The sequence below is a fragment of the Papaver somniferum genome, chromosome 1 (genome assembly GCF_003573695.1).
Source record: "Papaver somniferum cultivar HN1 chromosome 1, ASM357369v1, whole genome shotgun sequence".
Lineage (NCBI taxonomy): Eukaryota > Viridiplantae > Streptophyta > Magnoliopsida > Ranunculales > Papaveraceae > Papaver > Papaver somniferum.
In genome coordinates, this window is record NC_039358.1 from 85,891,078 (window position 1) to 85,903,075 (window position 11,998).

Below are 11,998 nucleotides of genomic sequence, written 5' to 3' on the forward strand. Positions count from 1 at the left end.
AATATTGTTGTTTACATTCATCTCCTTTTTCATGTTAATGTAGATTCGTGGCTATCAGTCTAATTATAGTTGATGAATCTTCAGTATCATATATCCTCATACAACAACTTTTTAGCAGTTTAATAAAGTTCATGCTTCAAGGGTAAAAAAATGATTTTCAAAAAATTATCCTGGCGGGAGAGCAGGCATCCCTCACCAACCTTGAGAATACATCATCCCGATCCATTGAATAGCATCACCTTGTGGCCCCAATCTCACAGCATCCACCCCACGCGCCATCGTCTCACCTACAACCATATACAAAATAATCAACATCTGATACACCTTAACATTACCGTCATAAATTTCCCCAATTTATTAAAGAAATCTCGTAAAATTCCTTTCTAACGACAATATCGGTATATCAGTTAGACAGACTCCAAAATCTATAAAAACCTTTTTTTTACTGTTTCCAAAATCTCAATTTTGCTCATGATCCTTCTTCTTCCTACTCTCTTTGTCTTCCCAAGAAATCAACTCGAACAGGCTTTTGCTACAATGTATCCTCTTAATTCAGCAGAGTTGAATGCTCTCGTCTTTCGTTATCTCACTGAATCAGGTATGTTTTGTTCGTAGTTAGGGTTTTTACTTTTTTGTTGTGTTTTAGGGTTTTGAATGGTTTAGTAATGATTAAGTTAAAGATATTGGAGTAGTTCTTGCTTGATTCTTGAAGATCAACTGCAAGTTTTGGAATTGTTAGGGTTCTAGGATTAAAATGGGAAGAAATTTAGTTAAATTTGGTGGAATTCTTGAATCTGAATTGAGATGAATTTTGACCATTCTTCACAAGTTTCACTAATTTTGATATGTTAGGTTGAAATATTTTGAGTAGTTCTTGGTTTGGTTCTTGACAGTGAACTGCAAATTTTGGAATTGATAGGTTGCTGGGTTTAGAATGGGAAGGGATTTAGTTGAATTTGGTCGAAATCTTGAATAAGTTCTGACCTTTTCTCCAAAAGTTTCGTTAATTTTGCTGCTTTAAGTTTAAAGACCTTAAAGAACTGCTAAAGATATTGCTTTGATTTGCTAATTCTTTCGTTTGAAAAGCTTGTGAAGAAGTTTGTTGTTGAATTATCTTGTATTATGAAAATATTTGTCTTAGGGATCTTTGTACTACCCTCTTTCAGGTTTCACACACACAGCATTTGCATTGGGATACGAGGCAGGGTTGAACAAGAGTCCTATTGATGGAAATTTAATTCCACCAGGTTCACTTGTGAAAATTGTGCAGAAAGACTTCAATATGTGGAGTTGGAAGTGAATGCAATGGAGGTATGTGCATGAATTGATTTTTGTATTTGATAAAATATGCTTTCTATTGTTACTTCAAAGATTTATAAGTTTGTTTTTTTATCTTCTGGATGCTGATGGTTGCTTGCTTTTCAGGAGTGTGATTCAAGTGTTGATGACGATTTTTCATTTATATAACCTCTGAATCTTATAACCAAGGGAGTGCCTGAGCTGATGCAAATTGTAAAAGAAAAGAAAGCCAAAATTCAGAGGCAGAGAGAGAAGAATGGAGGGAAATCTATGGTATTTGATCAAGAGCAACAACTGGAACACCAACGAGGAAACGAGAAGGTAAAACAAGGAATTGGCGGAAGGCCTGAAAAGGATAAGGAGAGGAAACCTAAGAAAAAGAAGCTAGTAAAGTGGAAAGACCAAGAAGCTAGTAAAGTGGAACTATCCACGCGTGTACCATGTTTGGCCAGTAAGATTCCTAGTTCTGATGTAACTGTCTTTGAAGGACATTCTTCTGAGGTTTGTTTTGGACACATTTTGTCTTTTAGTAGTAATTTTATTATTTCTTTCTATTCTACTTATCTTATATTTACCCCTTCAGGTTTTTGCTTGTGCGTGGGATCCAGTTGGTTCACTTCTCGCATCAGTGTAGGTACACGACACTCTGTCAGAACATATACATTTGATCATAACTTAGTAAAATTGTGTATGCATAGTGACAGATGGATCAGGTATACATAGTGATTATTCGATACATGTGCTTAAATGTCCTTCATTAGACATTCTCCATTTGTTCAGGTCGAAAGATTCCACAGCAAGGATTTGGACAATTTTGGATGGTCCTTGTGGCTCTAAGATGCAGAATGGGCGTCAAAATGAAATAATGCTGGAACATTGTAAGGGTGACATGAACCAGACCACCCAGGATGTTACAGCGCTTGACTGGAATGTGAGTGTCATAATTTTGGTTGTTGCAGAATTATCCCAACTTGATGTTAAGTACTGTTCCACTTCCGCATATGTATGTTATTGTTGACGGGTTTGATATATTTACTGTTAAACTTTGACATTCAGGGAGAGGGGACATTACTTGCGACAGCTTCAGTAGATGCAAAAGCAAGGATATGGAGTAGAGATGGTACACTGTTTTGACGAAATTAATTTTTGTTTAATTCCAATTGCATTTTCTATAATATTAATAGGCAACCATGTAGCAGCACTGAGCTCATTGCTTTAAATTTTTTATCTTGTACTTCACCGGATTCCAGATAGTGATTATAGGTTGTTAGTGATTCAGTGCTTGCATTTGGAAGAGTTGAGCTTACCCTTTCCATGTGGGTATTGTGATTTCCTGGTATAGTGGAGTCTAAGTCGAATTCTAGGTTACTTGACTTTTACACCTGCTTTGCATTCAAATTGCTTATTAAGAAGTTTTCAGGGGAAAAATTCTAAAAAGATCACCTAAATGATCAATGGATAAAACCACTGAACTATACTGCATCGTATTGCTTTTACAAAGTCATATACTGACATTGTGTTGATTTATGACTTCAAAGAACTGGCTAGATTTTGTTCATTTTAGATGTTTAATTTTGCTATCTTTTTATTCTAATCAGGAGAGCTAAGGGCCACCTTGAGCAATCATAGAGGGCCAATCCTCTGTATAAAATGGAACAAAGAGGGTAATAATCTTCTTACTGGAAGTTTCGATGGAACTGCTATTGTGTGGCGGTGGCGAATGAATACCTTGAGACGGACTCAAAAATTTGAATTTCACTCTGGTTAGTCCCTTAAATATTAATGTTCAAATTTTATCTGTTCTTCTCACTGTCCACTGGCCATGTCTAGATTAACGTCTGTATCTGTCATTGCAGATCGAGTCATGGATGTTGATTGGCGGGATTGCGACACATTTGCAACGAGCTCAGCTGACACCAAAATAAACGTTTGCAAGGTTGGAGAGAATCATCCTGTTAAAACCTTTTTGGGGCATAAGGTTTGTTACTGCTCAACTAATTTATTCTTTACTGTTCATTTTAAACCGCATCTATTTTGTATCGGTAATGAGTATTTCTGCTCTATCAAGGCTCCTTGACTTTTATTGTGCACTGGAGTTGACTCGCAACGACTTGAAAAAATTGGCAAGATACTAGTTGGTTGTATGCTTTTAGTAAGGTTGTGACTTGTATGGAGAAAGTGACCTGCTAGGTTCACCAAGTGTAAGAATCACACAGTTACAAAGGGATTGGTTAAGCTACATAGTAAGTTAATCTTACCATAAGTAGTTCCTGTGAGTATATCTCTGTTCAGATCCCTGTGAAGCATCATTAATGAGCTGCTGAGCGTCTATTGTTTTATCTTGTTGCCAATATGTGCTTACATGGACAATGAGTAGCCTTCTATTTAGGGTGCTGATAGTAAGTAGATGATCTATCCGAACTCATCATAGCTTTCGTGGCATTTGTTGGATGCTACTCCATTCAAATCATATTCTCTTGAAACACAATACCAGGCCTTTTTGTTTAAGAAAAAAAATAATATCATTTATTTTACCTTTCCTAGAAGCGAGGAAGTTTGTATTTTGGTAATCCTTTTCATCATCATGTAAGGAATCTATAAGTTGGATGACCTTCGAGAATCAGGAGCTTTACTTGAGGTTGAAGAGTTGGCTCCTCTTTTTAGTTAGGCAAGCATTATAAATAATGATGGATTCTCGTCCTCTTAGTTATCCCATAGGATTTACCTAATGTGTTCGAAATATACATCCTACTATGCTGCTGTATCATGCAGCTCCTTTGCTGTTTTTTATAGGCTATATGTTGGAGTAAGCAATCTTTAATGAGTTTCTTTCAGTTTCAACAATGTTGGAATTTGAAAGTAATTAGTGAGTATATCCTGATAATAATATTAGTATAAAGATAATGCCAGGATTTGAGGTTATTCTCTTATCTGAAAAGTTTGTTGGTTGCATTTGTTTAATATTAGTATTGATCTAATTCTCCCTCTGTTCTATTTCAGGGAGAGGTCAATTCTGTAAAATGGGATGCATCTGGTTCTCTGTTGGCCTCTTGCTCTGACGATGGCACGGTAAAGGTAATTTCTGCAAATATTTGTCCCGATATTATGTATTTAATCTCTTAGTAGAAGCAGGACATAGATATCTTTTGCTTGGATATTTAATTGACATTCAGGATTTAGCTCCTTATTGGATTTCATACAGCCCTGTTTTCCTTATTTCTTTGATCAGTGTTTATAGTATAAATATGTTCTCACATTTCTTAGCCTTTTCTAGTTATGGAGTTTCACGATCCGTAATCTATTTAATTTTTCCAATGCAGATTTGGAGTATAAATCAAGATGAGTACGTCCATGACTTAAAGAAGCATATCAAGGTCCTGCCTAATCATTTTTCTGCCATGGTTACTAATTCATTATTATGTGTCAGTATTATTGGTATCATTTCCTCACAAGTGTCTCACAAGCATACACTTGGGGTTTGCAGGAGGTATATGCTGTTAAATGGTGCCCTACTGGTCCTGGAACAAGCAACCCTAACCAGTCTCCTATACTAGCAAGGTAAAAGCAGCAACATCAGTTGTTTTTTTCCCATTCAACTGTAGGATTAGGCATTTTGCTAGGCATCTCTTTTTAAAAGTAAATCAAGCATGTTTGAGGTGGACAAACTCATTATCCCGCTCATAACATCTGATGAGTGTTAAACTCAAATTCTCCAGACTGTTGCAAAAGAACCATTGCTGCTTCTAGATTCTTTTAGTAGAAGATAAAACTTTTTTACCGTCATAGTTTCACTGAAATAGTTCATGTTGACAGTGCATCGTATGACAGAACAATAAAACTATGGGATGTAGAAGCTGGAACCCTTCTCAGAAGCTTAAATGACATGTATGAACCAGCAAAATATCTATCTCTTTGAGACCATGATTTTGGTAATAGTGGTCACTGCCGTAGCTGGAGATGATTCTGATCCTTTTCTTTTTGATAAACTTTGCCAACTATGCTCTTTGTTTTTTGTGTATATTTATGGCTTACTTGTTGCTGTAATCATGTTCAGGGGTCCTGTTTACTGTGTTTCATTCAGCCCAAATGGAGAGTTTTTGGCAAGCGGAACTTTGGGTAACGTCAACATCTGGTCAGTGAAGGAAGGGAGAATTGTGAAAACATACGAAGGGAGGGGTAGCATATTTGAAGTCTCCTGGAATAAGGAAGGTACCAAGATTGTTGCATGTTTTGAAAACAGCGTGTGTGTCATCGATGTGAGAATGTAGCAAGAAACTTCGCTGCTTTGAAACGTCTGAACAACTCAAGAACCAGTGCTTCCTTCCAAAAAGAAATATAGGCAAATGTCTGTACAGGTTTTAATAGTATTAATAATAACTAAAGAGTTTGTAAAAAAACAATCAAAAAGTTCAAATACCAAAATTACAGTTTACTGCAATGTTCTGCACAAATTGTGATTCAAATGGAACCCTAGTTCGGGAAGAATTACACACTTCACCAATAATCCCCACAAGAGCATGATCCATCAACAAAATGGTGAAACCGATTGCGGTCCCTAACAACAATCTTACGATTCGTGATCTTTGAAATAAGTTTGGTCACAGTATGGCAGTCTGAACAAACTCTGAGGTTTTTCACAATTTTAATTGGAGTTCCAGGTTGAGTACTGATGAGACCAAATGCAATGGCAAGCTTCTCACTATGCACACTAAGAACTCTCTCTCTTTCTGCCTCTCCTACATCATATAGTACTATGTCTGTTTGTGGAATATATCCATGAGCTTTTAATCGTAAATTCAACTCCTGCAACATATTGTAAATTTCTTTACTCTTTGGATGTTTTACGTCCCCGGCAAGAAATTCATGAACCTTGTTATTCACTTCAATTGAGCTGCACCCTGGTTCCTTCTGAACTTTGCTGTCCTTCATCAATGTTCTCATCCTTGCAACTCCATCCCAATTTCCTGCCGCAGCATACATATTTGAAAGGAGAATGTATGTTCCCGAGTTTGCTAGACCTCTATCGACGAGGGATTGGGCAATATGTTCTCCAAGAGTGATGTTCCCATGGAGCTTACAAGCACCAAGTAGCGTTCCCCAAAGAACAGGATCTGGATCAATTTGCATACCTTTAACAAGCTCATATGCTTCATCCAAAAGCCCTGCCCGACCTAGAAGATCAACCATACAGCCATAATGCTCAATCTTGGGTTCAATTCCATGTTCCACTTTCATTGATTGGAAAAAAGCTCGCCCCTCAGCAAGTAATCCGGCGTGACTACAAGCATGCAAAAGACCTATGTAAGTTATATCAGATAGGTGAAATCCCAATTCACGCATTTGCGAAAATAACTCTAATGCTTCCCGGCTGAATCCGTGGACTGCGTACCCCACAATCATAGCATTCCAAGCTATGACATCTTTATTCGTAATCATATCAAATACCACACGAGCATCCTCCACACTTCCACATTTACAGTACATGTCGATCAATGCAGTTCCAACATGAGCGTTGAGCCGAATCCCCATACTATCAACGTAAGAATGCATCCATCTACCCGATTCCAATGCACCAAGCTGCCCGCAAGCAGATAATACAGACAACACAGTGACTTCATTAGGCTTACATTTTGCCCACAACATTCGCCTAAACAAAGCCAAAGCTTCATTAGGATCACCATTTTGAGTATACCCATCGATCATTACATTCCAACAAACAACATCCCTCTCTTCCATCCCTTCAAACAGTTTACGAGCTCCACCAACTTTTCCATGTTTCACATAGCAAGTGATCATAGCCGTTAAAGAGACTAAACTCTTCTCAGGCATAGTATCAAACAACTGACTAGCAGATATTATATCCCCACCGCGCGCATAAACATCCAATAGAGCAGTTCTGACATACACATCAGAATCCAGTCCAAACTTTATGGCTTGGGAATGAAGTGCTTTACCTGGTTTAAGAGGACATGATTTTAAGATGGAGGAGAATGTAAATGGATTCGGGTCGACCTCATTTTCGAGCATTCGGCTGAAGAGAAGAAGCGCTTGCTGATGGAGGCCATGGAGTGTATGAGACTGGATGATTGAGGTCCAGTAGAAGACATTAGGGTTATCAGTAAGATTGAAAAGAGAAACAGAATAATTGAGTTTTCCTAGAGATGAGTAAGAGCGTTGGAGCTTGAAATTTAAGATTGGATGACGCTCTAATCCGTTACGGAGAAGAGCGGCGTGAATTTGAAGGACTTGGTGGATGGATTTCGATTTTTCGATGAGGAATGTGGCTCGGTCGGGTTGTAAAAAATGATGATGATGGGAAGATCGGAGAGGTGTTGAGGTGGTGGCGATAGCCGGAAAAGGGACAGGTGTAGACATGGTGGTTTTGTAGTTCGATTTAACAGAATTTAAACTCAACTATCTCCAACTAACTTTTTCTTCCAAGGTGTCATTTTTATTGGGCCGACCGACCAGAGGACCGAAAGGAGGGAGTTCCTTTTATGACTAAATTTTTTATTTTACTTTTTGTAAAATGAAACCTCACGCAAATGTGCAATTTCATAAAAAGATTGGAAATCTTTGATATTCATGGTTACTTTTTCACTTGACGCATTCTTTTTTTTTTTTTAAGCAACGGCCTTCAAAAAGGCTAATGATCCCCCTCAACAGATGGCAAGAGCCAAACTAGAGGAACAAACCAGTACATAGAGGACTTGTGAGTTTTAGCCCATTGAGCAAGCTCATGGGCAACTGAATTACAATAACGAGGTTGAAAAGTAAACAAACAAGCAACTAAACTAGAAGAGAAAAGTTGAACATCCTTAAAAATAGTATCAGTTCTAGAATAATCGGCATCAAAGTCGCCAGCTGAAAACTGTTCGATGAGATTCTTAGCATCACTTTCAATGATGATATGTGTGAGCTTCTGCTCCATAGCTTTCTTCAAAACTGCCCAAATAGCTCTGGCTTCAGCTTCTTCAGCAGAGTTTACTTCAAAAATTATAGATGCACAAAAGGAGGCTTTGCTAGCCAAATCCCTCATCACATAGCCTGCACCATTGTTCCCAGATAAATCATCATAGGCGCCATCAGTATTGCATTTCATCCAGCTAATAGAAGGGGGAATCCATTTGTCAGTTGTCACAATACGCAATAGATATAGTGGGAGAGATATGCATATTATGCTTCCTAGTTAAAAGCATGGCTCTAGCTCTATGCAAGACAGCCTAATGAGTTTCCTTAATATTTTGAAAAACCAGACAATTCCCACTTCTCCAGAGAGACCAAAGGATAAAGACAAATAAACATTGAGCTTCGTCAAGAAGCTTAGAGACAACATCAACCAGCCAGAACATCATCCAATCCAGATTGGAGTTATTACTAAAGGCCTGAGTATTAGCACATAAAGAAGAAATAAACCAGACACGACTAGCAAAAGGACAAAGGACTAAAGCATGCATAACAGATTCATGAGGGTCATTACATCTAGAACAATCAACAGTATGCATAAGCATTCTAGTATTCAAAACAGTCCTAGCTGGTAGGGCAATTCTAGCAGCTTTCCAGGTAAAAGCTTGAATTCTGTAAGGAACTCTAATTTTCTAAATGCACTTCCACAGAGTACTACATGGGGAGGTCCTAAGTCCTCTAAGTCCCAAGTAAGCAGATTTAGAGGCAAATCTTCTATTCTTTGAAAGTTCTCAAGCCCTCCTATCAGGAGTGCATAGCTGGCTTAAGGGAATAATGATAATCTTCTTAACAGAAGCATCGTCAAAGTGGGTGTTTAGTCTATTAACATCCCAAGATCTAGTGACATAATTAATAAAGTAAGAGACTTTAATATTTGGGTCAGGTGGAACAAGAGGATTAGGTGTGGCATATCCCAAAGATGGAATCCATTTATCACACCAAGGGTCAATAAACTGATCATATCCAATAATCCAAGAAATAAAAGGTTTGATTAACTCTTTTATAGCATGCAAACACTTCCAAGTCCAAGAATATTTATCAGAACATTTAACATTTAAGAAATCAGTCCTAGGAAAGTATTTAGCTTTAAGAATATTAACTAACATGTAGTTTGGATTCTCAATAATTTTCTCCAGGCATTTCTAGCTAGCATGGCCAGATTATTTAACTCAGCTTTCCCAAATCCAAGACCACCTTAAGATTTAGGATGGTAAAGAATATCCCAACCCAACAGATGTAGTTTCCTATCTTTTAGGTCAAGAGTTTCTCCCCACCATAACTTGCAGAGATGGGAATCCATTTTTCTGCACAGATATTTAGGGATTAGGAAAGCCCCCATTTGGTAAAGGGGGATAGCCTGCCCAATATGCTTAATAAGAGTAGTTATATCAGCCTGAGACAGAATCCTATGAAGCCAAATAGAGATTCCGGCATCAATGGCTTGGAGAATTCCCATATGGGTTTGGATTTTAGAGGATTGAAATACAATATGGGTGCCTAGGTATTTTTCTCCTAAGTCCCTATTTTTTTATGTCCAAAATATCATAAAGATGTTTCTGATTCAGGAATTTTTTTACTAAATAGAATTTAAGACTTATCAAAATGGGTACATTATTTATATGTCCTTACTTTTGACACCCAATAAATATATCCTTATACAACAATAAATTTGTCCCTACTTTTTAATAACTTTATCTATTTAAAATTAGATTCCCTTAATACCCTCACCCATGTAATATTTTTCTTTATTTCAAAATGCAACAAATTTCTTCCTCTACCACTTCACCACCACCACTAGCTAGCACCACCACCACCAACATTCAACTACCATTCCACCACCACCTACCAACCGCCACCACCACTAATATTCTACCACCACTCCTTCACCACCACCATTACACCACCAGTCCTCCACCACCACTAGTTCGTCGTCGCCACCACCACTAATCCGCCGCCGCCACTGCCACCGCCGCAGCCGCCACCAACACTGGTTCAAATATTTTTGTATCAACAACAGTAGTTGATCTAAATAAAAATAGAACCAACAATAGAAGTTGATCCAATTTTGGGGATCAACAATGGTAGTTGATAAAAAAAAAAGGGATCAACGGTAGAAGTTTATCCAATTTAGTGGATCAACTACCATTGTTGATCCACTAAAATTAGATCAACAATGAAAGATGATCCATGTAAATGGAGTGAACTTGGCGTGAGTCGAACACGCATCATCTGACATAGAATCAGTCATGCTACCATTGTACCACAAGTTCAACATTGGAAGAAATTTACATGATTTAAACTACAAGAATGATTATACTAATCCAAGAAAATGTTGTTGAAAGGATCAACAACAGTAGTTGATCCATTAAAAAATTGGATCAACAACAGGAGTTGATCCCATAAATAGATCAACAACGGTTGTTGATCCCATAAAAAATTGGGTCAACAACAAAAATTGTTCTCGTAAAAACATATAAACAACAACAATTTATCATCACCTGCAGCTGCTATATCACTGCCTGTTTCAACCCAGATAACCATCATATTTCATTCAGCAACATGCTTCAATCTCTGTAACAACAACTCATACCAACACTTCCACCAGCCAGCATCAACTCAACACCAACATTCATCTGCTTTTCAACAAACGGCAACAAAAAGCCGCCGCCACCACCTCCCCAAAATACAACCACCACCCCCACCTTTGCTACAACATCCACCTTAAAAATGAAAATACCGTTGCTGCAACATCCATCAACAATAACACCTGCGGCCTCCACCACCACCAGAAAATCAAAAAGTTATACATTAAAATCAACAATCTTCAACTATAAATCCATATTTTCAAACATAAATATAAGATATATAGAATAAATTATCTTTCGATCCTAATCTATCAAAACTAATTGTTGTAGTTTATAACATTTAATTGAGATTGTTATTGAGAAGAAGAACTTCTAATTAAGAAACAAAACCCATTGAATCGGTAACAGACATCAAAAATAGATTACTACATCTTTCCTCCACCACCGCCACTACCACCACTACCATTATCACCGATAAGGAGGAGAGTTGATATCCTACTCCGTCACAACCACCAGCACGACCAACAATCATCGATTAATGGAACAAAAGATTACGAATCTAGTAAGAAAAATTATTTAGATGAATTGGTTAACATAGATCTGATATGCTCCTCCACCACCATCATCGTCATCAACTACGGCAACAAAAATGGTAGAGAAACGAACATATAAATCACAATAGATCTGTTGATAGAGTGCCGGAGGTAACAGAGGTTGTGGTGTTGGTTGTGGTGGAGGGGATCGAGGTGGTGGTGGGAGTGATTTATGTTTCCGATAGAAACAAAGGAGGAGAGTATATAAACGATTTCTTAGGTGGGGAGGGTAAATAAGGAAGAAAGAAAAACGTTGATGGACCCCTAATGGGCTTATAAATGGAGAGGGACATATTTATTGTGTGATAAGGATATTTGTATAGGCCATCAAAAGTAGGGACAAATATTCAATTACCACTATCAAAATTGATTTCTGGGCCAGAGGACAAGCAGTACTTCCGAAGGTACTCTTTGATAGTCTGGAAATTCCTGGAAGTAGTTTTAGGGGTGTATTGGATTAGGATTTACATGGATATTTAACAATCTTAAAACTCCTAGGTATTCAATTAGGATATATAAATAATCATTAAATATCCATGGTATTCAATTAGGATT

At 37.6% G+C, this 11,998-nt stretch overlaps 1 protein-coding gene and 1 pseudogene across 1 annotated transcript; one reads left to right on the plus strand and one right to left on the minus strand.

The window, feature by feature from the left end:
• Positions 1-405: 405 nt before the first annotated feature.
• Positions 406-5,734, plus strand: LOC113293216 (annotated as a pseudogene).
• LOC113293205 (pentatricopeptide repeat-containing protein ELI1, chloroplastic-like) lies at positions 5,713-7,678 on the minus strand. The gene has a single exon (XM_026541918.1). It carries the CDS (start codon positions 7,672-7,674, stop codon positions 5,794-5,796), a length of 1,881 nt encoding a protein of 626 aa, XP_026397703.1. The 5' UTR covers positions 7,675-7,678; the 3' UTR covers positions 5,713-5,793.
• Positions 7,679-11,998: the final 4,320 nt, after the last annotated feature.

Excerpts from the sequence above, each read along its gene's own strand:
- LOC113293205 (XM_026541918.1), bottom strand. The coding sequence starts at position 7,674 with ATGTCTACACCTGTCCCTTTTCCGGCTATCGCCACCACCTCAACACCT.